This window comes from Chelonia mydas, chromosome 1, assembly GCF_015237465.2.
Source record: "Chelonia mydas isolate rCheMyd1 chromosome 1, rCheMyd1.pri.v2, whole genome shotgun sequence".
Taxonomy (NCBI): Eukaryota; Metazoa; Chordata; order Testudines; family Cheloniidae; genus Chelonia; species Chelonia mydas.
In genome coordinates this window covers 133068500-133090590 of record NC_057849.1, presented here as the reverse complement: position 1 = coordinate 133090590, position 22091 = coordinate 133068500, and the positions used below count along the sequence as shown (strand labels likewise).

Genomic DNA, 22091 nt, shown 5'->3' with positions numbered 1-22091 from the left:
TAGTGATTAATGGCTCCATGTCTACTTGGCAGCCGGTATCAAGTGGAGTGTCCCAAGGGTCAGTCCTGGGACTGGTTTTGTTCAATATCTTCATTAATGATCTGGAAGATGGTGTGGATTGCACCCTCAGCAAGTTTGCAAATGTCACTAAACTGGGAGAAGTGGTAGATACATTGGAGGGTAGGGATAGGATACAGAGGGACCTAGACAAATTAGAGGATTGGGTCAAAAGAAATCAGGTGAGCTTCAACAAGGACAAGAGCAGAGTCCTGTACTTAGGACAGAAGAATCCCATGCACTGCTACAGATTCGGGACTGAATGGCTAGTCAGCAGTTCTGCAGAAAAGGACCTAGGGGTTACAGTGGACGAGAAGCCGGATAGGAGTCAGTGTGCCCTTGCTGCCAAGAAGGCTAACAACATTTTGGGCTGTATAAGTAGGGGCATTGCCAGCAGATTAAGGGATGTGATCATTCCCCTCTATTTGACATTGAGGCCTCATCTGGAGTACTGTGTCCAGTTTTGGGCCCCACACTACAAGAAAGATGTGGAAAAATTGGAAAGCGCCCAGTGGAGGGCAACAAAAATTATTCAGGGACTGGAATACAAGACTTATGAGGAGAGGCTGAGGGAACTGGGATTGTTTAGTCTGCAGAAGAGAAGAATGAGAGGGGATTTGATAGCTGCTTTTAACTACCTGAAAGGGGGTTCCAAACAGGATGGATCTAGACTGTTCTCAGTGGTAGCAGATGACAGAACAAGGAGTAATGGTCTCAAGTTGCAGTGGGGAAGGTTTAGGTTGGATATTAGAAAAAAAAATTTCAGTAGGAGCATGGTGAAGCACTGGAATGTGTTACCTAGGGAGGTGGTGGAATCTCCTTCCTTTGAGGTTTTTAAGGTCAGGCTTGACAAAGCCCTGGCTGTGATGATTTAGTTGGGGATTGGTCCTGCTTTGAGCAGGGGGTTGGACTAGATGACCTCCAGAGGTCCCTTCCAACCCTGATATTCTATGATCTTCCCAGCCTAAGAAGAACCATTTACATGCTAACATATTTCTTCTACATCACTATCTCAGAAAGTTAAGAAAAGGCATATATTTAATAGTAAGAAAGTTAAAGGTACAATTCTTTTTAGAAAGTGACTTACTAACAGCATGAGGTTCTATTTTACCGTATTGAACATACATCTATAAAAGTGGGTTGTTTTTTAGTATAGATGATTTTGTAACTGCCAGCGCTGGACATTTATAATGGGATTTGGCAGTCAAGCAGGGTCACCACTAATAAAAGGTTCCACACTGCAAGCTATGCCCTCAGGAACAGATGTACCTGTGTTTGGGGACATAACTGACTGAAAAGTAAGAAGTTCTGTTATTGCCCATGTCGATCTAAGAGAGAGAGAGAGAGAGAGAGAGAACAGGATTCATTAGCTCTACACGGATAACAGGAGTAAAGACTTATTTGCTGCTTATGTAAGCAGATGAAGCCCTGCTTCTGCACAAGGAGCAGCTCTGTGAACGGAGGGGATACTTCAGTTGCATACAAGTCAGTTTTCAGCCACACATCAAGTTCCTAGCATGACGTGTCTCATTAGCTGTATGGTGCAAATGCAGCTTTAAGTAACCTGTTGGCAAAATTCAACAAGGCTTTAGAAGAGCAGATGAAGGGAAAACACGCAGACATTTAAGTATGCAGGAGGTTTATTTCCCACCTTAAAATCTACAGTAGTTCTAGTCACATTAGGTACTTAATAGCAGAAATCTAAAGGTTTATATAGAATTAAAAAAAAAAAAATCACATTAGAGATGAAGTACCACTCAGATCAAAAGGAATGTAATGAGACTGAAGTTCTTTAATATTTAGCATTATTGTTATGAAATGGGTTTTAGTGAACCAAAAATGGAATATTAATTTCATAAAAATATACATACATATAAAATTTGTTCCTTGCATTTGAATTACAGGAAAAAAAACCCAAAAGTAGTGCTTCTAGAACTTTCAAGTTCCTCTGAATTACATTTAAGTATTTATCATTTGATTTGTTAACTTTGCAAATTACACATTTGTATTAAATGAACATTTTTAGCTGACACCTTTCTAAACAGAAGATTTCAGTAAAAAATCACTCACTGAATGGAAGCCCGCCCCTACCCCCCAGTAAAGCAGCAGAATGTTATATTTTAATAATATTAGGGTGGAACCCACTTATATTTGAGCTATTACTCCTTTTCTTATTTTTAGGGTAAGTCTGTCAGAACTTTATTGGCAAAAAAAAAAAAAATCTAACAGTCAACAGCAAGATGAACTGGGTTTAGGCTTCCGGTGAAGATTTATTGTATCTGTCTGAATCAAGTGATCTGTTCTGTCTTCAGTAGCAAGAACTCTTCGAACAGCTTCCTCAAAGGCCGCTGCAACATTAGTGGCATCTTTTGCACTAGTCTCAAAATAGGGATGGTTGCCGTTGTTCCTGCACCAGTCCTGGGCTTCTTCTGTAGACACTTGCCTTTCATTTATGTCAACTTTGTTACCCAATATCACAAAAGGAAAACTTTCAGGCTCTTTGACATCTGCATAGTAAATGAATTCTTTTTTCCAGTTACCCAAGTTTTGGAAGCTTTGAGAGTCATCTACACTGAAAGTTAGAAGGCAACAGTCAGAACCTCTATAGAAAGGAGTCCGTAAGCTCCTGAACCGTTCTTGACCTGCCGTGTCCCATATCTGCATTGTAACAAAGTGTCCATCCACTTCCAAATCTTTATTTAAGAACTCCACGCCTATTGTGTGGAACAACTGTGTATCAAACTTGTTAGTGACATATCTGTTCATAAGTGAACTCTTCCCGACTCCACCATCACCTAGGAGTATTACTTTAAGGAGCGACGATTTTGTTGCCATTGTTGTTGAAACGGATCCTCCCGATTTCTGAGTCCTGTAACATGAGAGAGACCTGTTCAGAACGAACATTTTTCCCTTGTGATATAGACAACTTATTTTGTTAAATATTGGATTGTTCACATACTCATGCATTACCCATAAATAAAGTGTTAGGCCCAAGTCACTGAGGATTTCCATTGCTCACTAAACCTTAAATGCAAAAAAGAAAAGAAGGAATTGACTAAATATGTTCATAATTTTTAAAAGTGTCTAAAAGTAGCATGCTTCCCACTGGATAAGAACATAAGAATGGCCATACTGGGTCAGACCAAAGGTCCATCTAGCCCAGTATCCTGTCTTCCAACAGTGGCCAACACCAGATGCCCCAGAGGGAATGAACAGAACAGGTAATCATCAAGTGATCCATCCCCTGTCACCCATTCCCACCTTCTGGCAAACAGAGACTAGGGACACCATCCCTGCCCATCCTGGCTAATAGCCATTGATGGGTCTATCCTCCATGAACTTATCTAGTTCTTTTTTTCAATCTCAAATGAGGTTTGTGACAGATGGGGCAATTTCCTGTAATATCCTGGACAAACTTTATTCAATAAAGTTAAAGTTAAAATATTTGAGGAGCTCATTATATTAGAAATGCAAATGACGTGTGTTATTGTGGGACTGTATGTAACTTGTCTAGGAGACATGACTAATGTAAACCTTGGGAAGTGTTATGAATTTCAAAGGACTCTTTTAAACAATGAGCTAAGAAACTGTTGAGTTTGAAAATCTCTTCCCAGGAAATAGTGGAAGCCTGTCCACTTTACAAAACCACCAGAGTTAGTGCCAATTTGGTCAGGTGTCAATTTGGTCTAGCTAAAGACCATAATATGCAATAAGTCATAATTTACATTCATTGAAAACCCTGAGGGGGAAGATAGGGATAAAGCCAGGCATTTGGAGAGTTCCTGACTTCATTATTATCTAGCCACTTTTAGTCCCTCATTTCAGTTAGCACCAAAATTCATTTATCTTACATTAATTTGCCAAAAACAGTGGAAGCTTCATTGTAGAAGCAAGAAATATAAAACCAAACATATCTGTTCTGCTCTATTTTCTTATTTTAAACTGCAGCAAAATGTGAACCACCAGAAGAACAGTTTTCTTCAATCTTCTCATTCCATACTTTACCCTCAGTGTTTGCATTTTGTATATAGACTGAAGTTCACTCCTCTGGGAAATCTGTGCCACTGCATGTGCAGAATTTATGACTTAATGCGAATTTATGTGCAGAAAAATGATTTTCTGATGGGGAAGCAAAGGCAAGCCACAAGAGCGGTTATGCAACCCTACCCAGCAGTATGTTTTGGGTGCCCAGGGCAGCTGGCGGAGAGGCACATCACTGTGAGGCAGGACTGGGGAAGACCTGGCTCGTGGCTCCTACCGTGCACCGAGGTCAGCTGCTAGTCTTGGCTGGGCAGGACAGGACTTCCTCTTCCCCTGCATGGCATCCGGGGCTGGGTCAGACCTACCCGATTTCTCCCCCAGCTGCAGGAAGCTCTGCAAACTCCCCCTTCCCTTAGTTGCAGGAGGGAGGGATCCCTTTATAGGGAGCTGTTCCCCCATCTGCCCAACTCCCATGCATCCAGACCCACTCATACCCAGATTCTCCTGCCGAGCCGAACCCCCCTGCACTCAGAACCCCTCCTTATGAGCCCCAGTCCCCCTGCACCTGGACCACCCCGACAAGCCACCCACACCCAGATCCCCCTCCCACCAAGCCCCAACCAGCTGCACCTGGATCCCCACCCCACTGAGCCCCACTCCCCTTGCATCTGGACCCCTCCCACTAAGCCCCAACCAGCTGCACCTGGACCCCCTGCAGAGTCCCATTACCATTGTACTCAGAATCCCCCAACAAACCCCTGTGCATCCAGATCCCCTCCGCACCTGGATCCCTCACTGAGCCTCCCGCACCCAGACTGCCCCAAACAGAACCCTCTCAAACCACTCCTGAATCCCCCCCACACTAAGCCTCTGCCTGGTTGAGCTTGCCTACCCACAGGGAGGGGCAGGGCCAACGGGTGTTTCTGTGGCAGGCCCAGTTCTTGCACTGTGTCAGGGCTGGGTGCAGCCTCACCACTGAGTCCATGTTTTCGGGGTTGGGGCAGGGAAGAGAGCTGCACAGTGATCTCCCATCTCTGTGCAGCCAGTGGCCTGTGCTCCCCAATGCCCTGCTGGAGCCTCCACATTTATTTGACAAATAAAATTTGCAGATTTTGAAGAATATTAAAATATTGTGTGCAGAATTTTTATTATTTTGGCACAGAATGCCCTAAGGAGCAGAAGTTCATTAAAAACAGTTATGGGTCTATCTTTTTCTATTGAAGACTGCATTCTCTATGTGAGCCAATTCACCCTGCTTGCAGAAACATCTTCAGCCACAACAGCTGCAAATGTGTGAGCTCTACCAGACCTTATTCTGTCCACTACAAAACCTTGATGGAAACATTTACAATGTTTGTCTCACACTTCTTGTACTCAACATATTTAACTGGATTCAAAGTACTGAGGCCACATCTACATTCAGAATTTTAGCAAGCTCCTGCGCTGTTGGCTCAGTACTGCTGCTAGCAAGAATCGGAAGGCTGGTATAGTTTGGCTGCCTGCATGTTTTCCTCAGCGTCATCCAGACTTGTAAAAAAGCTTCCAGAAAAAGTGTTATAATTGTCAATTTAAACACAAAAGAAGTCATAGAAACATTTCTAACAGCAACCTAAGCTACCTAACCTGAAAGCCCACTCCACACTTAAGTTTTAATTCGACACAGCTTCAGAACTCAGGTGTGAAAAATTCCCACCTCTGAGCACAACAGCCATGCGAACTTAACCCCCAGCATAGATTCAGCTAAATTAATGGAAGAATGCTTCCATCAACCTAGATACCCGCAAAGATGTAGGGTTTGGGAAGGCTGTGATCCTACAGCAACAGAAAAGCCACCTCCATTGCTGTAGGCTGTATCTACACTATGGGGTTATGCCAGCATACCTACCCCACCATATCTATGCGGCTTTAGTACCCACAGTGTAGGTGGCCTAAGGTTCCTATACCAATCTACCCACTATCCCCATAAATGTATGACAATTAGGAAAGGTCAAACTAGTTCAGCAAAATAAGCACCTGTCTAGAAAGTCAGAGTTGGAAAGGCATTAGGATATTCTCCACTCAGTCACTGGAGGTTTTTCCCTTTATATGGCCCACTTGGTCTTTCTTCCTTCATCCCTAAAGTGCAGTGTGCAGTGTAGTTGTAGCCATGTAGGTCTCACGATATGAGAGACAAGGCGGGTGAGGTAATAGATCTGAAGAAGAGCTCTGTTTGGCTCAAAAGCTTTTCTCCCTCACCAACAGAAGTTGGACCAATAAACAATATTACCTCACCCACCCCATCTCTCTTATGAAGAACAATGTCCCACTTTTTTAATTACTACTATTAATTGGCATACATATCACCTGAAAACAGAGCTGCTTTTACAGAATTGAGAGCTGTATAAACTGGCATACATATCACATGACAATGTGCTGATGTAGAATCAAGGCCTGCACCAGACTCCTGGAATTTCAGGTGTGCTCTGGTTCCTTCCATCTACAGTTCCCACTTTTTTGTAATGCTCAGTCTTACAGGCCCTATCTAGAGTAAGAAATTTTTTTTTTAAATGCCCGAAGTTAGGTAAAAACTGGGAGCCTTAATGCAGAAAGGATTTCAAAACTAGAGAAAAGAAGGTAGCCACTGCCTATAAAGTTTTGTCCACAGCAAGATGAATAAATGTATTCATCCTTGGACTACACTATTTGAAGATAAGCAACACTGTAGTGGTGCCCTTCTGGACATATGTACAAGGTTAGAGTACACTAATATTTTTAAAATGTCATTTAACAAGAAAATAGTAGTAGAGTGGCCAATTTTCTTTCACAAACTTTTACATCCTAGTAAATATGCAACCATAGCCATGATCTTGCAAAGATGTTGAGCAATGCATAACTACACAAGAAGCCTACTGAAGTTTATGAAACTACTCGCATGTGACCAGGGCCGGATTAATGCAGGTGCTCTAGGGGCTGCAGCCCAGGGCTTCGGGCTAAGGGAGGCCCCCATAAAAATAAATCCATAATTATATACAATTCAGTGGTCACCAACCCGTTGATCGCGATCGACTGGTCGATCCTGGAGCCTCTGTCAGTCGATTGCGATCTCCAGGCTGCTAAAAGTCCAGCCACTCAGCAGAGCTCAGGCAGGCTGCCTTCATACTGTGGCCCCATGCCACTCCCGGAAACGGCCGGTTGCTGGCACATCTCTGTGGCTCATGGTGGGAAGGGGAGAGGAGGGCGGCTCTGCACACTGCTCCCCACCCCCAGCACCATCCCTGCAGCTCCTATTGGCCGGGAACTGGAGCAGTGGTGCTTGCAGGCAGTGCACGAAGACACAGTGTCCCCCTCCCGCCAGGGGCGTGCAGAGACATGCCAGCAGCCAGCCGCTTCCAGGAACGGCATGGGGCTATGGCAGGCAGGCAACCTGCCTGAGCCCTGCTGCTCTGCCGCCCGGGAGCTGCCTGTGGCAGGGAGGATAAAAATCAATGATTTTTTTGATAAAATGCTTTTTGAGGAAAAAACCTATCTAAAGATAGTTTACATTATAGCTCAAATATATCTCATCATGAAACAGGGATTATAAATTCTAATTCTATAGTAAAAGACAATTATTCATGTAATGTTTAAGAAAAGTTTTGTAAATGAGTTCCAGTAGTTCATGGATTAGGGACCCAATCTTATGGGGTTCCACGGGCTTCTGTATAGATTATTTAGGTTAAATCTATCTATCCAATGGGACTCAGTGCTTAGTCTATAAGATACCATCAGAGATGTTTAATTTTGCAGTTCTCAAACTGTGGATTTGTGTCTCCAGAGATAACATGCTTGTTAACCGCAAAAAATGTTTTTAAATAAATAAATATATAGAGGTAAGAAATAACAGACCTCAACCTTATTGTCCCTCCACAAACTTGTGTACACAGAGTCAATCCCTTACCTCTCTCTAAAAGTGCAAAGTTTCAAAAAGTTCAATGAATAGAAGATTGTTGGGGGTGGAATAGATCTGGACAACGAGAACTCGTCTGGAGATAAATGTGAGAAGGGAGGGATAGGCAGTAGAATCAAAAGCAAAACTGTTAGAGCAGCATATTCCAGAAGTCTTGAGGTCTGACTGTAGCCTTCATTGATTTGAGCTCTATCATACCATTCTCTCACTAGAAGGGGAAACCTAAAATGGCAGCAGCCTGTAAAAGAGACCCAGTTTGGGAATAAGAACCATTCAAGAAATATATATTTGCTGATGAGGTTTTAAAGAAAGTCACACCAGTGAACTGGTGGAAGTCACTTAAGCACTTGGATTCAGAGACTGTTGAAGTGATAATCTCACTTTTAACAGCAGTAGCTTCTTCTGCCGGTGCAGGAAGACTATTTTCTTCCTTTGGACTAATTCATTCCAAATTGAGAAATTGTTTGGGATCTGAAAAAGCAGGAAAGCTTGTTTTTCTTTTCCAGATTATGAACAAACAGGAAAATGAAGGTGAAGATGACTGAGTTAGCTGCAGAAGCCAATATTTTAAGTTTCTCATGTTGACCTGACTGACACAGTCGATTTAATTTTTTTTTTTAATATTTCATTTAACTATTTTAGTTAACTTTAACAAAAACAAATGTGATTTTAAAAAACTTGAGTATTTAACTAAAATCAAAAATTTATATTCTTGTTGTTAAAATATATGTTTGCTGTTGAAGAAAAAAATCCAGAATACATAATGTTATTCTTTTAGTTAAATAAAACAATTAAAATGTCTGTCTGGTGATATTCTCCTCCTAATACAGCATGGCAAGAAAATCCTCCAAATATTAATAATTAACATGTTGAATTGGAGATGGTTCACCTACCAGTGACTTCATAAATATCTGCTTCAATTACCTTTGGTAAATGAAATAACCAAATAATCATTCATTTTCTGATATAGCTGAAAAAATAATCTGAAAAGTTTTCAAAATAAATCACTTAAAAATGTATAGTGTGTACCTTCTAAAAATGAAACCTACATCTATCTGTGAAGAATATGTATTAAAGTTATAACAACCAACAAGAATGCACTTTTATGAAGTGAGCGGTAGCTCACGAAAGCTTATGCTCTAATAAATTTGTTAGTCTCTAAGGTGCCACAAGTACTCCTTTTCACTTTTATGTAGAAATCCATGATTAAATCGAGTCTTTCTGACTAGTGATTTAAATCATGATTTAAATCAATTTGATTTCAATCAAATCCACCCTGGCCTGTGGCAAGCACCTTCTGGGCGGAGCCTGCACCTCACACCCTCTCCCGTACCCTAACACTCTGCCCCAGCCTGGAGCCCCCTCCTGCACCCAAACTCCCTCCCACAAAGAAACTAATATAACAGCTGTTCTTAGGTAAGAAGTAGGCTATTCTGAATTAACTATATTCTACATGTTTTAAGACTGAAATGTAACCACAGAACTGCATTATGTTAATTAAAAGGCAAGTTTAGTATAGCGTTAATAGCCTCGATGCCATAATTTGATTATTTTGTTTTAAATTAGGAAAAAGACTTGTATACAGGGCCCCCACAAAATCTAATAGCCCCGGGCCCACAGGAGAGTTAATCCGGCCCTGCATGTGACTTCATGAAAAGTCTCTGTAGGATCATGTCTATGGTTTATAACTAGAAAACAACTTAGCTACAGCTTGTACCATGGTTCCATATCTCTCTTCCTCCTTTGTTAATTACAAGTTACTTTATCAGTTAACTAGGCTTTACAGTAACAGCACATTAGACTAATAAATACATCAGTGAAAAAAATCTCATTTTCAGATCACTTCACGACACTTTGCTAGTGCCCATATTTATTGCATCTGTGTAGAAAAGAGGGACTCAGACACACTAAGGATTTTTTTAAACACAGCAGCTAAAAATCATGGATTTTTAAAGTCATGTCTTTCTTCCCATTTCATAGCCTTGAATTGCTAAAGTGGATGCTTTGTATTTTTATTTAAGTTTCCCTGATTTCACAGAGATTTTTCTCTACTAAGGTTTCATAACTTAAACTTAAACCTCTTTAACATCCTTACTGTGAGAACACAAACTTAAAACACAAACTGATAAGCAAATAAGCCTTTGCCATATTTACAATCAATGCCACCTTCTGATATACTGGACTTCAAGTCAATTGAAGCATTTCAGCTTTAACCAGGCAGTACTCCTCCATCAGGGTCTGCAGCCTGCAGTAAATGGAATTTTTATTCCTAAATCATTCAGGTGTTTAAGGGTTTGTCTACACTTAATCTGAATTAATTTTCAAGGTAGGATGTGAAATTGAAGAGCAATAGCCATTCCTGAGTGCCTTGTTCAGGTTTTGCTTAACCCACTTTTGGATTAAGCTAAACCAGATGGTACTCAGTTCCATAAAGAGTGTCCACAGATGGAGTTATTCCAGAATAATCTCATGTACAGACAATTCTTAAATATAGTTCTAAAAGCCTCAGTTTAGGGGGCTCCTATTTTTGAAATTTTTAGCCTGGGTGAATAAAAAAAGCTCACAATAACTTTGTTAAATGTACTGAAAGTCTAAATTAACTTTTCATTGTTAACACTGACACAAGTTTGTTTTGAAGTGATTAAGATTTTATGTCACTAAGGAAAGTTTCATAAAGATACAATTTTAGAACCTGATACTCCAGATGCTTCCACAACTGACTATTATGTGATTAAAGTTATAGTTACTTACGTGGTTTTGCAGAATCAGGGTTATAATTTTCAATATTTTGTTTTGTTTTTCCACATTAAGTTTTATAAAATTCATGTAAGATCCTTCTAAGTAGAAGCATTTTTAAAAACCCAGCATCTTAGTTTGTTATAAATTTTAATCTAAAGTCACAATAGCACAAGTTTTCAAATTTCAATTTTAAAAACCCAAATGATTAAAATAATGGGTCTAAATTACTCCCACTCTGTTTAATGTTTTAGTATTTAGATTAGCCAACTGGTATTCTTTTTACCTGTTTTGAACTCTACAGAATTTATATTTTGTTTTCGAACACAGTTAACATCTATGATATATAACTGCATACACAAAGAAATCAACATATGTCAAGAGAGACTAGCGAGTGAGGTACTATCTTTTATTGGACTACCTTCTTTTGATGAAAGGCAAGCTTTCAAGCTATACAGAGCTCTTCAGGTCTGTGTAACTTGAAAGCTCGTCTCTCTAACCCACCTTGTGTCTCTAATATCTTGGGACCAATACAGCAACAACAACAACAACACTGCAATATTACATCAAAAAGCATTTACCTTGATTGTTCAGCTTAAATCATCATTCAGCATCTGCAAATGAGGAGACATTAATTTGCAATATGTGTAACCAATTTGTTTTAGCCAATTTTGCTTTAAGAGTAGCTAAGCATAAAATAGTTACTTGTAATATATCAAGAGATTGTACGTGCACATTTACTCTGATAGTTCATATATCATCACCAACACACAGCATACCAATTGGTTTAAGGATGGATAGATACACAAATCAGTTTTTCTAGAACAGTTTTGTGAATATATAATACAAGATTCATTGTCATGCCCCTCTCAAAAAGGAAGCCCCAAAACAAGAAAACCTACTATGAAAAGCCATACACAAGACTCTTTTCTTAAGCCTCCCCTCCATCTTTAAAATTAATCTAGAGTAAATAACAGGAATGACATGGAAAAAGATTAGATCATTGAATTCCAAACTCCTGCAGGATAGTCCCCAGGAAAAGGTCATATCAAATACTGAACTTATACCACATCTGATTTTGACTACAAAACCAAAAAAAGGAATTTAAAATGTCCCCCACCCCAAACACACACAGTTTTGTGACTCTCAGAAACTATTTTTCTAGGTATGTCCTCAACCTTCACTAAAATCTTGGGGGAAACCTTGTCTGTATTTTTAATAAAATGCAACATTTGTGAATACTGCATCTTTAGACTGTGATAAATTTGCATCTTTTTGCTGTTAAGTGGATGCTTTAATATATACAATACGTACAGTACCTCAGGAGCTTTTCATTTAAAGTTTCTTGGCTTGAACATTTAAATTCACAGTCTTTGTATTGAATTAAGGGTTTTACATTTAGTTTGATTTATTTACAAATTTGTCAAACATTTTCATTTGCTGGCAGACTGGAGAATGCAACATTGTAGCAAAGACACTATAGAAAATACACAGCATATGCCAAATCCTGTAGTTCCTAGGCCCTTCTGTAGTCTGGCTACTGCACCACTGAAGGTAGCTGGGGATTTCTAAAATTTATTAAAAAACAAAACAAAAACCAAACAGGGTTTCCTTTTTAAGTGCAAATGAACTTGAGAAGGAGCCCGACTGCTTTATAGATACTGAAGCCAGGATGAAAGATATCTAATAAAATTCACTGCTTGAGAAATTCTAGTAGTTGAATATATGAAGCCTAATCCACACTACAAGTAAAAGTGTCTTTGTGACCAGTTTATGACCTTCCTATACTCTTGGTACAAATAATGAGAATTGGTGCCCAGTTTTCATCAAATAATGGCTGACAAGTATGCATTTTTGTACAGAATCTAGCATAATAGATCATCAAATCTTGTTTGGGGACTACAGATATGGCTACAATACAGATAAATAATATTTGTTTCCACACCTACCGTGCTGCCTAATCATGTTCATATCAGTGCACTCTAACTGAAAAGGAGAGCCGCTATCCCATACTACCCCTGCAGAGGATAGAATGCAGGGAGAATGTGTATATAGAGTGGTACCATCAGCACATGAAACAATGCCGATGGTTGTCCAACCACGCAGCTGATTATACAGGCCCTCCTAATCACGTGGCCAGAAAATAAGTCTGCAGGAAGACAGAGTGGATCAATTTAAATCACTGATTTTAATCATTATTTAAAAAGGCAAGCAGAAAATAATAGATTTAAATCTTGATTTCAATTGTACTTTTTAAGGTTTTCTTTCCTAAAGAAAGGTTAATTCTCATTAGTTGGTAACCTTTAAAACATGTTGATTTGCAACTAAATATATCCTTTACACTAAAACGGGTACTTTTTGATAACCAGGACAATACACTATTATGTAGCTTAATGTAGTTAGATTCTTACTTTTTACATTTTTATGTTAGAAAATGGTGAATGATGCATTTCTTATTTACTAGATTAATTTTTTGCTAATGATTTGTGTTAAGTTCTATTTGGATGGAAACTGGAGTACAATTAAAAGTGTGCAAACACAGGATGTTATTTTTTGTACGAAATTAAACTACCTTAAAGGTGCAGGATACACAATAAAAATATTTATATAAACATGCTTTGCCCTTAAAACATTGATTTATTAAACAAAGGAATCATTATTTGTCGGTAGTGAATTGAACTGATTGTTTCTGGTCATCATGTCTTTCAGATATTAAATTAGTAGTTCTTATCCTCACACCTAGTTTTTATTCATAGATAGTCTGGAAGAAAAACATTCCTGCTTTTTCAATTCCCACTCAATTTCTTAATTTTGAATGAACTAATCAATGAACTGAACTAGCTGAATAAACTGAAGTGGAGAAAAAGATTCTTTCTGCAGCCACAGAAGAGACTACTACTTCAAAAGCTGGTTCAGCACGTCAGCAGGCCTTGGTTCCAGGTGCTTAGTCAGTGACTTCCATAAGTTCAATGGTCTGAGAACTTTAAAACCAAGCAGTACATTTCTGTGGCCTCATATTTAATTATTTTAATAGATTATTGTAAATTTAGGCCTTATACAGCTTGTCATTTTAAATAGGTTTACTTTTTAAAAGTATTTAAATACTTCTTTTATTTTATAATTTGTTTAAATCATCCATTTTTATCCTGCAGGAAGACAATTGTGTGCCTTGCTGAGCCTTTGTCTGGTGCAAAACACTAACTATAATACTAAGAATAATGTGGTATATAAAGGCAACTGTGTTTATAGTCCACTATGCCATTAACGGATTACAATTTCAGTTAAAAGTTGTAATATGAGTAGTGCCAAAGAAACCACCAAGCTTCACAGGTGTTTGACCAATTTAAACTTGTACTTTCTGAGTAAAAAGGAGTAGCAGGAGGTGGTGCTCTAGGGAAAGAACATGACAGCTTGTGGCCCTCAATCTATGTATTTATTTGCAACAGACTTGTTCAGGGCCCTGAACTAGGGTGAGGGTTATAATTGGAACCACTATTACTGAAAGGAGGGAGATGGGGCCCCAAGTGTGACCCTTTAGTTACATTTTAAAACATATTCAAAATACAAGAATAGACTAGAAAAAGTGTCTAACTAGAGCAGGTCTGAAATTTTCAGATGAAAGTTTCACTGCGAAATGCTGATTCATGGAACCTGAAATGTTTCATGGAAAAACACTTCAGGTTCAATAAGTTCTCTCTGAATTGCAGGCAGGGGTTTGATGGAAGCATGCCTGATTCCCAGCTGGCTCATGTGAGTATCAGGAGTCTGCAGTCCACAGCAGCCCCATGAGCCGATCTGCTCCACAGTCAGGGACCCCAGGCTTCTAGAGTTCTGCAGCAGAGCCTGGAAGCCCTGGCTTGAACTGAGGCTTGGCTCTCAGCTCTGCACAAGGGTACCTGGAAGCCCTGGAAATGGCAACTTCAGCAGGTGTCTCAGGCTTTCCAGGCTCCCTGTCATGGAGCTGAGAGCCTGCAATTTCTGAGCAACAGCACAGCTACGGCTCCTGGGGCTCCCTCCTGCCAGAATTGGAAGACTGGGTCAAGCCATGGCTCTCAGGGTCTAGGCTCCCAGCACTGCAGCATGGATCCAGAAGCCCCAAGAGCCCCAACCCATGTTGCAGCCCTAAGGGCTTCCAGACTCCCTGCCACTGAGCTGGACTTCCATGCCAGCAGGCTCCCCAGGTTGCAGGAGTCAGACAGCGCTGGGAGCCAGCTAGCCCGGGAGTTTAGAAGCTCTGGGATCCCAGACCCCCTAGGCCTAGAGCAGCCCACATGGCAACAGTTTTAATCTTCTCAATGATTTTTTTTTTCAGAATCTCCAGGTCACAAGAAATTTCAAAAAATGTTGACATTTCCCAGAAACCTGAAATTCCAAATTTTGGCCAGCTCTAATTATTATAACCCTTTCCCCTACTACGTTCTCTAACCCTTCTACTATGAACTACTTTTCAGATTGGAAATACCTTGTTAGCCTCCCCAGCCCCCTTTATTTTGATTTTTAAAAATGATACTTATAACCATAAGCCATAATGCTTAAACCCACAGCCCAACAGCTATCCCAGGAATGCATTCTTGGCTATTGGTACACTAAGGCTTGGTCTACACAACTAGATTAGGTCGAACTTAGCTGTGTTAGATCGATTTAAAAATTACTGCGTCCACACAACCAACCCCGTTCCGCTGACCTAAAGGGCTCTTAAAATTGACTTTTGTACTCCTCCCCGACAAGGGGAGCAGCACTAAAATCGACCTTGCTGGGTCTAATTTGAGGTAGTACGGACACAAATCAACGGTATTGGCCTCCAGGAGCTACCCCAGAGTGCTCCATTGTGACTGCTCTGGACAGCACTTTGAACTCCGATGCATGAGCCAGGTAAACAGGAAAAGCCCCAGGAACTTTTGAATTTCATTTCCTGTTTGGTCAGCCTGGCGAACTCAGCAGCACAGGTGACCATGCAGTCCCCCCAGAATCGTAGAGTGTAGAACGTTTCTACGCTCCCCCATCATCTCCGTCCCTGAGGTTATTGCAGATTAGAAGGCGAAAAAAAACACACTCGCGATGACATGTTTTCCACGCTCAAGCAGTCCTCCTGCACAGCTTAATGCATGGAGGCATTCAGTGGCAGAGCCCAGGAAAGAATTAAGTGAGCACAAAGAGTGGAGGCAGGATGAGATGCTGAGGGGGAGCATCTGTTGGGGAAGCAAACGGACATGATGAAGCATCTGTTGGAGGTGCAGGAAAGCCAACAAGAGCACAGACCCCCGCTGCATCCACTGTATAACTGCCTACTCTCCTCCCCATGTTCCATAGCTTCCTCACCCAGACACCCAAGAACACGGCAGGAGAGGCTCCGGGCACCCAGCCACTCCACTCCAGAGGATGGCCCAAGCAACAGAAGGCTGTCATTCAAACAGTTTGATCTTTAGTGTGGTTACAGTAAGCAATGTAGCCTTGTCCTTCCCTCCTTCCCCACCCCACCCAGGCTACCTTGTCCATTATCTCATTTTTTTTTAAATTAAGAAAGAATGCATGGTTTCAAAACAACAGTTACTTTATTTCGAAGGGGGGAGGGTGGTTGGCTTACAGGGAATTAAAAATCAATAAAGGGGGCGGGTTTGCATCAAGGAGAAACACACACAACTGTCACACCATAGCCTGGCCAGTCATGAAACTGGTTTTCAAAGCTTCTCTGATGTGCAGCGCGCCTTGCTGTGCTCTTCTAATTGCCCTGGTGTCTGGCTGCTCAAAATTGGACGCCAGGCGATTTGCCTCAACCTTCCACCCCGCCATGTCTCCCCCTTACTCTCACAGATATTACGGAGCACACAGCAAGCAGCAATAACAATGGGAATGTTGGTTGCACTGAAGTCTAACCTAGTCAGCAAACAGCGCCAGCGAGCTTTTAAACATCCAAAGGGACATTCTACCACCATTCTGCGCTTGCTCAGCCTACAGTTGAATTGCTCCTTACTACTGTCCAGGCTTCATGAGCCATGGGAGCAAGGGGTAGGTGCGACCGCACGGTGCTGCCGGTTGGGAGAGCAACCTGAGGCAGAAGCCTCCAGCTCGCATGATATTCCAGGCAGGACTGAATCTCCATGAGACGAAACTTAAGGAAGAGAATGACCTGCACCCTCTGGCTCCCATTCAGTGCTCTAAGAGGAGAACAGTCATGTCTGTCCAGGCATCCCTGATCGACCTCACCAAGGTCTGCCAGGAGCACCCAGGAGACGTACGACAGCTATCAGTCCTACTGCACCATCTGCCGCGAAGGCAAGGAGCTGCTGCTGTGTAGCAATGCAGTACCGCATCTGCCAGCAGCACCCATGAGACGTATGGTGACGGTGAGCTGAGCAGCCTCCATGCTTGCTGTGGTATGGCATCTGCACGGGTAACCCAAGAAAAAAGGCGTGAAATGATTGTCTGCCGTTGCTTTCACGGAGGAAGAGAGGGGAGCCTGACGACATGTACCCAAAACCACCTGCGACAATGTTTTTGCCCCATCAGGCATTGGCAGCTTAACCCAGAATTCCAATGGGCAGTGGAGACTGCAGGAACTGTGGGATAGCTACCCACAGTGCACTGCTCTGTAAGTTGATGCTAGCCACAGTAGTGAGGACGCACTCCGCCGACTTAATGCACTTAGTGTGGACATACGCAATCAACTGTATAAAATCTGTTTCTATAAATCCACTTCTATAAAATCGACCTAATTTCGTAGTGTAGACATACCCTAAGAGTACTTTCAGCTTCATGCCTCTCAACCAAGACTTTAAAATAAAAGTTGTTACTTTAAACCAATTTAGTTAAAACTTGTGCAAAACACTTTGTAGACAAGCCCTAAGTGTCGACACTTAAAAGACATTTAAATCCACACCCTACTTCAATTTTAATTAACTATTCTAGAATGACTCCTTGTGTGGGCACACATTCCAAATTAAGAGCGTCCACACAACATTGTTCAGAATAACTATTCCCAAATAGCTCCATGTGTAGGCGAGCCCTTATTTCAATTTAAAACAGGTTTATTTCAGTTTCTTATATCAATTAGGAACAGGTTTAAGGTAACAAATAACAGCATCCACACAGATTTTTAACTAACTTGATTTAATTAAACCGGTGCAAGGTAGTTTGCAGACAATGCTACAGGCCCTTGGTCTCAGATTTAATCTACCTCCATCCCTGGGTGCAATTCACTGGTCAGGTTGCCCTTCTGCATTGTTTCCCTGTTGCTTTGCTGTACTGATAGTTCACATCCTCTGCTGGACAGCTTATCACATGTGTGACAGGCTACCTGAGCCTCTCCCATGGCAACTCTATTGTGGTTTCTTCTCTGTCTTGTTCCCTGCTCTGCTGATTACAATTAGTTTTCATGGCCCACCTGCGCATCTCCCATTCCATGTGGATGCACAACTACCTCCCTACTGGGATGTTTTACCTTCCTCAGCCCTACCAAAACAGTCTCTCTTCTAGGACAACTCCACCTGACCCCATATCTCCCAGGCTCTAGCTACAGCCATCCATGAGACCTGCTACCTGGTATTTCCTTTGCAGTCCACTTCTCAGCAGCTGCCTCCACTCTGTTGCCCACACATCACCTGATTCTCTCTGTGCCTGATAATTTCTTGCCCTGGGATGTCACTTCCTTTTCTTAGTAACTCTGGCTAACACAGTGTTCTCTGTCAGCTAGATCAGCATTTCGCAAATTTAATTGCACTGTGACCCCCTTCTGACAACAAAATTACTACACGTCCCTATGCACTGTGTTGCTCTAGAATCAGGGCTGGCATCAGGAGATGGCAAGCAGGGCAATTGCCCAGGGCCCCACAAAGCTAAGTTGCTCAGGCTTCTGCTTCAACCCCAGACCCCAGTGAGTCTAACACTGTTCCTGGCAACCCCATTAAGATGAATTCACGACCCACTTTTGGAGTTGGGATCTAACCACTTTTAGAACTTATCACAAGACCTACCTATTAGCTAAAGTTGTCCCTTAATAAGTGTATTTTAAAAAGCAAACCGAACTCCACAGGAACTGGGAAGGGTGAAGACCAAATTCTCTGTGAAGCCAACATCGATAATTAAATGTATATCTAGTTAACCTATTATACTGTTAGACGGGTGCTATATATGACTCCAGTGAGCAACTCCCTCTCCAGTGCTTACCTCAAAAGCTGCTCACAGCTTTTTTTGAAGCAGCAATTGTATGAAAGTGACATCATTTAAATCTGAAACCAAAGTGGATGCTGGCAGATTCAGTACTTGACACTGGATTTTGAACAGCAGCGAAATTGTTATTGGGGTTGTAAGTGTACGCAGAGTCAGAAAGATGACACTGCATTCTTACATTTAGAAAGGGAGTTTTTAAATGAAGGCTTACAATTCACCACAAATTGAAGCTGTGTCCCCCAGGCTAGCCAGGGAGCTTCCTGCTTGCCGGTAGCATGTAAGCTACTGACATTTCCCATCTCGGTAATTACCTACTTAAGATCAGCCTTGTTAGACTTGCCCTTACAGTTACTTGGGGGAAAGTAGCTTTTCAAGCCACACAGTTTAGGGACCTTCCTTCTCAGTCAGACTACAGGAATCTCCCTTCGAAAGGTGCTAAGGGGACAAGGAAAGCACCCCGCAGAAACCGAGTTAACCTGAGACAGGCTGGTGATTTCAACCGGCGCTGAGAAAGCGCCCTGCAGGGAAAGGGATCCGTCCCACAGTCACGCGATCGCTAATCACGCCACATTTCATTACAGCGCAGAAGAAGTTTGATCAGCGGCTTGACTCCCGGTCCCCATCTTGAATTGCTTGTTTCCACAGCCAGCGTCCCCCCGGCCCCCCCCCCCGGCAGCGCCCTTCACCCCCGGCCCGGACCCGGGAAAACCGCGCGCGGGGCCACGACGGCCGCGGCCACAAGCCAGACCCGGAAACCCGGGGAGAGCAAGTGAGAGGTGGGCGGAGGGGGCTCCCAGCCCGCCCCCGGCAGGCAACAAACGCAGACACCGCCCGCCCCGCAGCGCAGGGACGCAGCGGCCCGGGCCAGGAGCGAACCCCGGGGGGGGAGGGTGCCGGGGGGGGGGCCGCCCGCACCTGCCGGGCCGCCCCGAGGCCCCGTCCCGCGCGGCCGCCTCCCGGCCCCGGCTCGAGACGAGGCTCCGCGCGCTGTTACCTGCCGGGGGAGGCGCCGCTGATGTCGGCAGCCGGGCTGCGCAGCTCCCGTCCCGCCTCTGCAGCCACCAGCTGGTACGGGAGGGAGAAACAACATGGCGGCGGCGGCAGGGGGTGGGGCCTCTAGGTCACGTGACCCGGGCCGGCCGCAGACCCCCGCGCTCACTCCCCGCCCGCCCGGGCTGGGGCGCTGCTGTGGGAGGGGCCCGCGCGCCTCTCTGGCAGGAGGCTCCGCCCCCAAACTGCGATCATTGGTGCCCGCCTGGCGGCGCCCCGCCCATCCACTGGAGCCTCAGTCACCCGGTGCCGTCACTCGCGCTTGCCCCGCCCAGGACCCCCCCTCGCCGGGACTGAGCTGCGCGCCCGGCCGGTCCCAGCCATGTCCCCTGTTCCCCCCCATTCCCTCCCACGGCCCCTCCCCGCCATGCACACCGCTCACTACTAGCTCCTCTTCCCCCCGCCACTAGCCCACCTCCCCCCCACACACACACACCAGCCCGAGCTGGCCCCCTGCCCATCCTTGCCCCCCGCCACAGACCCCCTTCCCCCACCCCCCGCACACACTCCTCCTCCCCTGCCGCCCCCACCGCTCACTCACGCCCACAGCAGCCCCCGCCCTCTCCCCGCAATTGAGTCTGTCGCTGCAGGGTGCCAGAACTGCTTCCTTTTCCAAGGTCTTGTTCCCTGCTTTTGGAGGCTGCAGCACCAGCAAGGCTAAGGCCATTGCAGAGCGCAGATCAGTCCACGAGAAGCAGTCATCCAGGCCGCTGAAGGAGGGGAAGAGCCTATCCTGACTGCCAGACCACACGGGTCGCGAGCACTGGGGAGGCATCCCAGCCACACTGCCCCGATTGCTTTACTTTTACAACTGTTTGCCTTTGTGCAGATTCTTGTTCTCCCAATAGCCCTGATCTGTTTGTGAGGGTGACACAGCGCTTTTATGCTATGTCTTTTGTTCTGTCTCGGTCATCAGATCATTTACTTATACATGAATCACTTCAATAAATGTTTTTTCAAAATAAAAAAAGTTTGCAGACTTATCTTTGTTGAGAAAAAAACATTGAGTCATCAGCAACCCAGACGCAGCAGCCTGGCACTCAGATTAAAATTCTTATTTCCCCTGTGCTCAGTTGCTAATTCAGGCCGAAATGGGCTCACCTGCATTCTAGTCTTGAAGTCTGGCTGTGTGGGCAGCACCGAGTTGTATCATCAGGGTTTCAGTCCACAGACCTTTCCCCATCTTCTTATTTTGTTATCCTGTCTTCCTCACACTCCACTGTGCTCTGCTTGTTTGTCTCATCCACCAGCATCTTGTTTTAGACCAAGGGTGGCCAACTTGAGCCTGAGAAGGAGCCAGAATTGACCAATGTACATTGCCAAAGAGCACAGTAATACATTGCAGCCCGCATCAGCTCCCTCCCACCCACCAGCAACACTGCTTATTAATGCCTAACCCTCCATCCCTGTGCCTCCTACCCATCCTGATCAGCCATTCTGCAGTGTGCAGGAGGCTTGAGGGGAAAGGGGTGGAGCAAGGGCGTGGCAACCGCAGGGGAAGTGGAGGAGTGGGGCCAGGGCCTGTGGCAGAGTATGGGGTTGAGCAGTGAGCAGGGCCCCCCCGGACCCCCTCCCGGCACAATGGAAAGATGGCGCGCTGTAGCTCCAGCCCCAGAGTCAGCATCTATGCAAGGAGCTGCATATTAACCTCTGAAGAGCTGCATGCAGCTCCGGAGCCACAGGTTGGCCATTCCTGTTTGAGACTGTAATCTCTTTGGGACAGGGACTGTTATTTGTATCACACAAAAAGCATTGACCTGTTTGGCCTCTAACAGCAGCACTCTCCATAGCATGACCCCCCAATGATGCTAATGAGACATCAGTCAGGCTTTGAATGTGGTACACATCTACCTTCAAAAACGTTAGACAATTAGGGCTGCACTGTGCTAAAAAAATGGAGGGGGGATCCCTGTCTCAAAGAGCCTCTAATCTAATTTTAGGCAAGATATAACAACTGGGTTTACTATGCAATATAGTTGTCTGCACAACTCCCATGCAAACAGTTGTAGCCAGCATGATTTTGTACTCAAGGGTGAACAGGGCCATAGTTTGGGGACTAGTCAAGGCAATTCAGAATTTGTTTGGGCTGCAGTAAATTGGGTTGTTAAACATTCTTAGTTGCCACAAAGGCTGAACACCATATTCTTGTTTTAAGCACTTGTATCTCACAAACCAT

General features: G+C 43.6%; 1 protein-coding gene across 8 annotated transcripts; it reads right to left on the bottom strand.

Annotated features, from left to right (window-relative positions):
* Positions 1-1679: 1679 nt before the first annotated feature.
* Positions 1680-21163, bottom strand: RAB9A (RAB9A, member RAS oncogene family). 8 transcript variants are annotated; one of them, XM_037900595.2, is made up of 4 exons: positions 19860-20007; positions 11281-11313; positions 10118-10208; positions 1680-2926 (listed from the first exon to the last, which is right to left on the bottom strand). In XM_037900595.2, exon 4 carries the CDS (start codon positions 2890-2892, stop codon positions 2287-2289), a length of 606 nt encoding a protein of 201 aa, XP_037756523.1. In that variant the 5' UTR covers positions 2893-2926; positions 10118-10208; positions 11281-11313; positions 19860-20007; the 3' UTR covers positions 1680-2286. The 8 variants fall into 8 exon arrangements, with proteins under 8 accessions (XP_037756523.1, XP_037756529.1, XP_037756479.1 ...); XM_037900601.2 differs by having other exon boundaries at positions 10130-10208; XM_037900551.2 differs by lacking the exon at positions 10118-10208 and adding an exon at positions 3017-3081.
* Between the last annotated feature and the right edge of the window lie 928 nt (positions 21164-22091).

Excerpts from the sequence above, each read along its gene's own strand:
- RAB9A (XM_037900551.2), bottom strand. The coding sequence starts at position 3,069 with ATGGAAATCCTCAGTGACTTGGGCCTAACACTTTATTTATGGGTAATG. Across the intron at positions 2,927-3,016 it reads TATTTATGGGTAATGCATGA|GACTCAGAAATCGGGAGGAT; the intron begins GTATGTGAACAA and ends CTCATGTTACAG.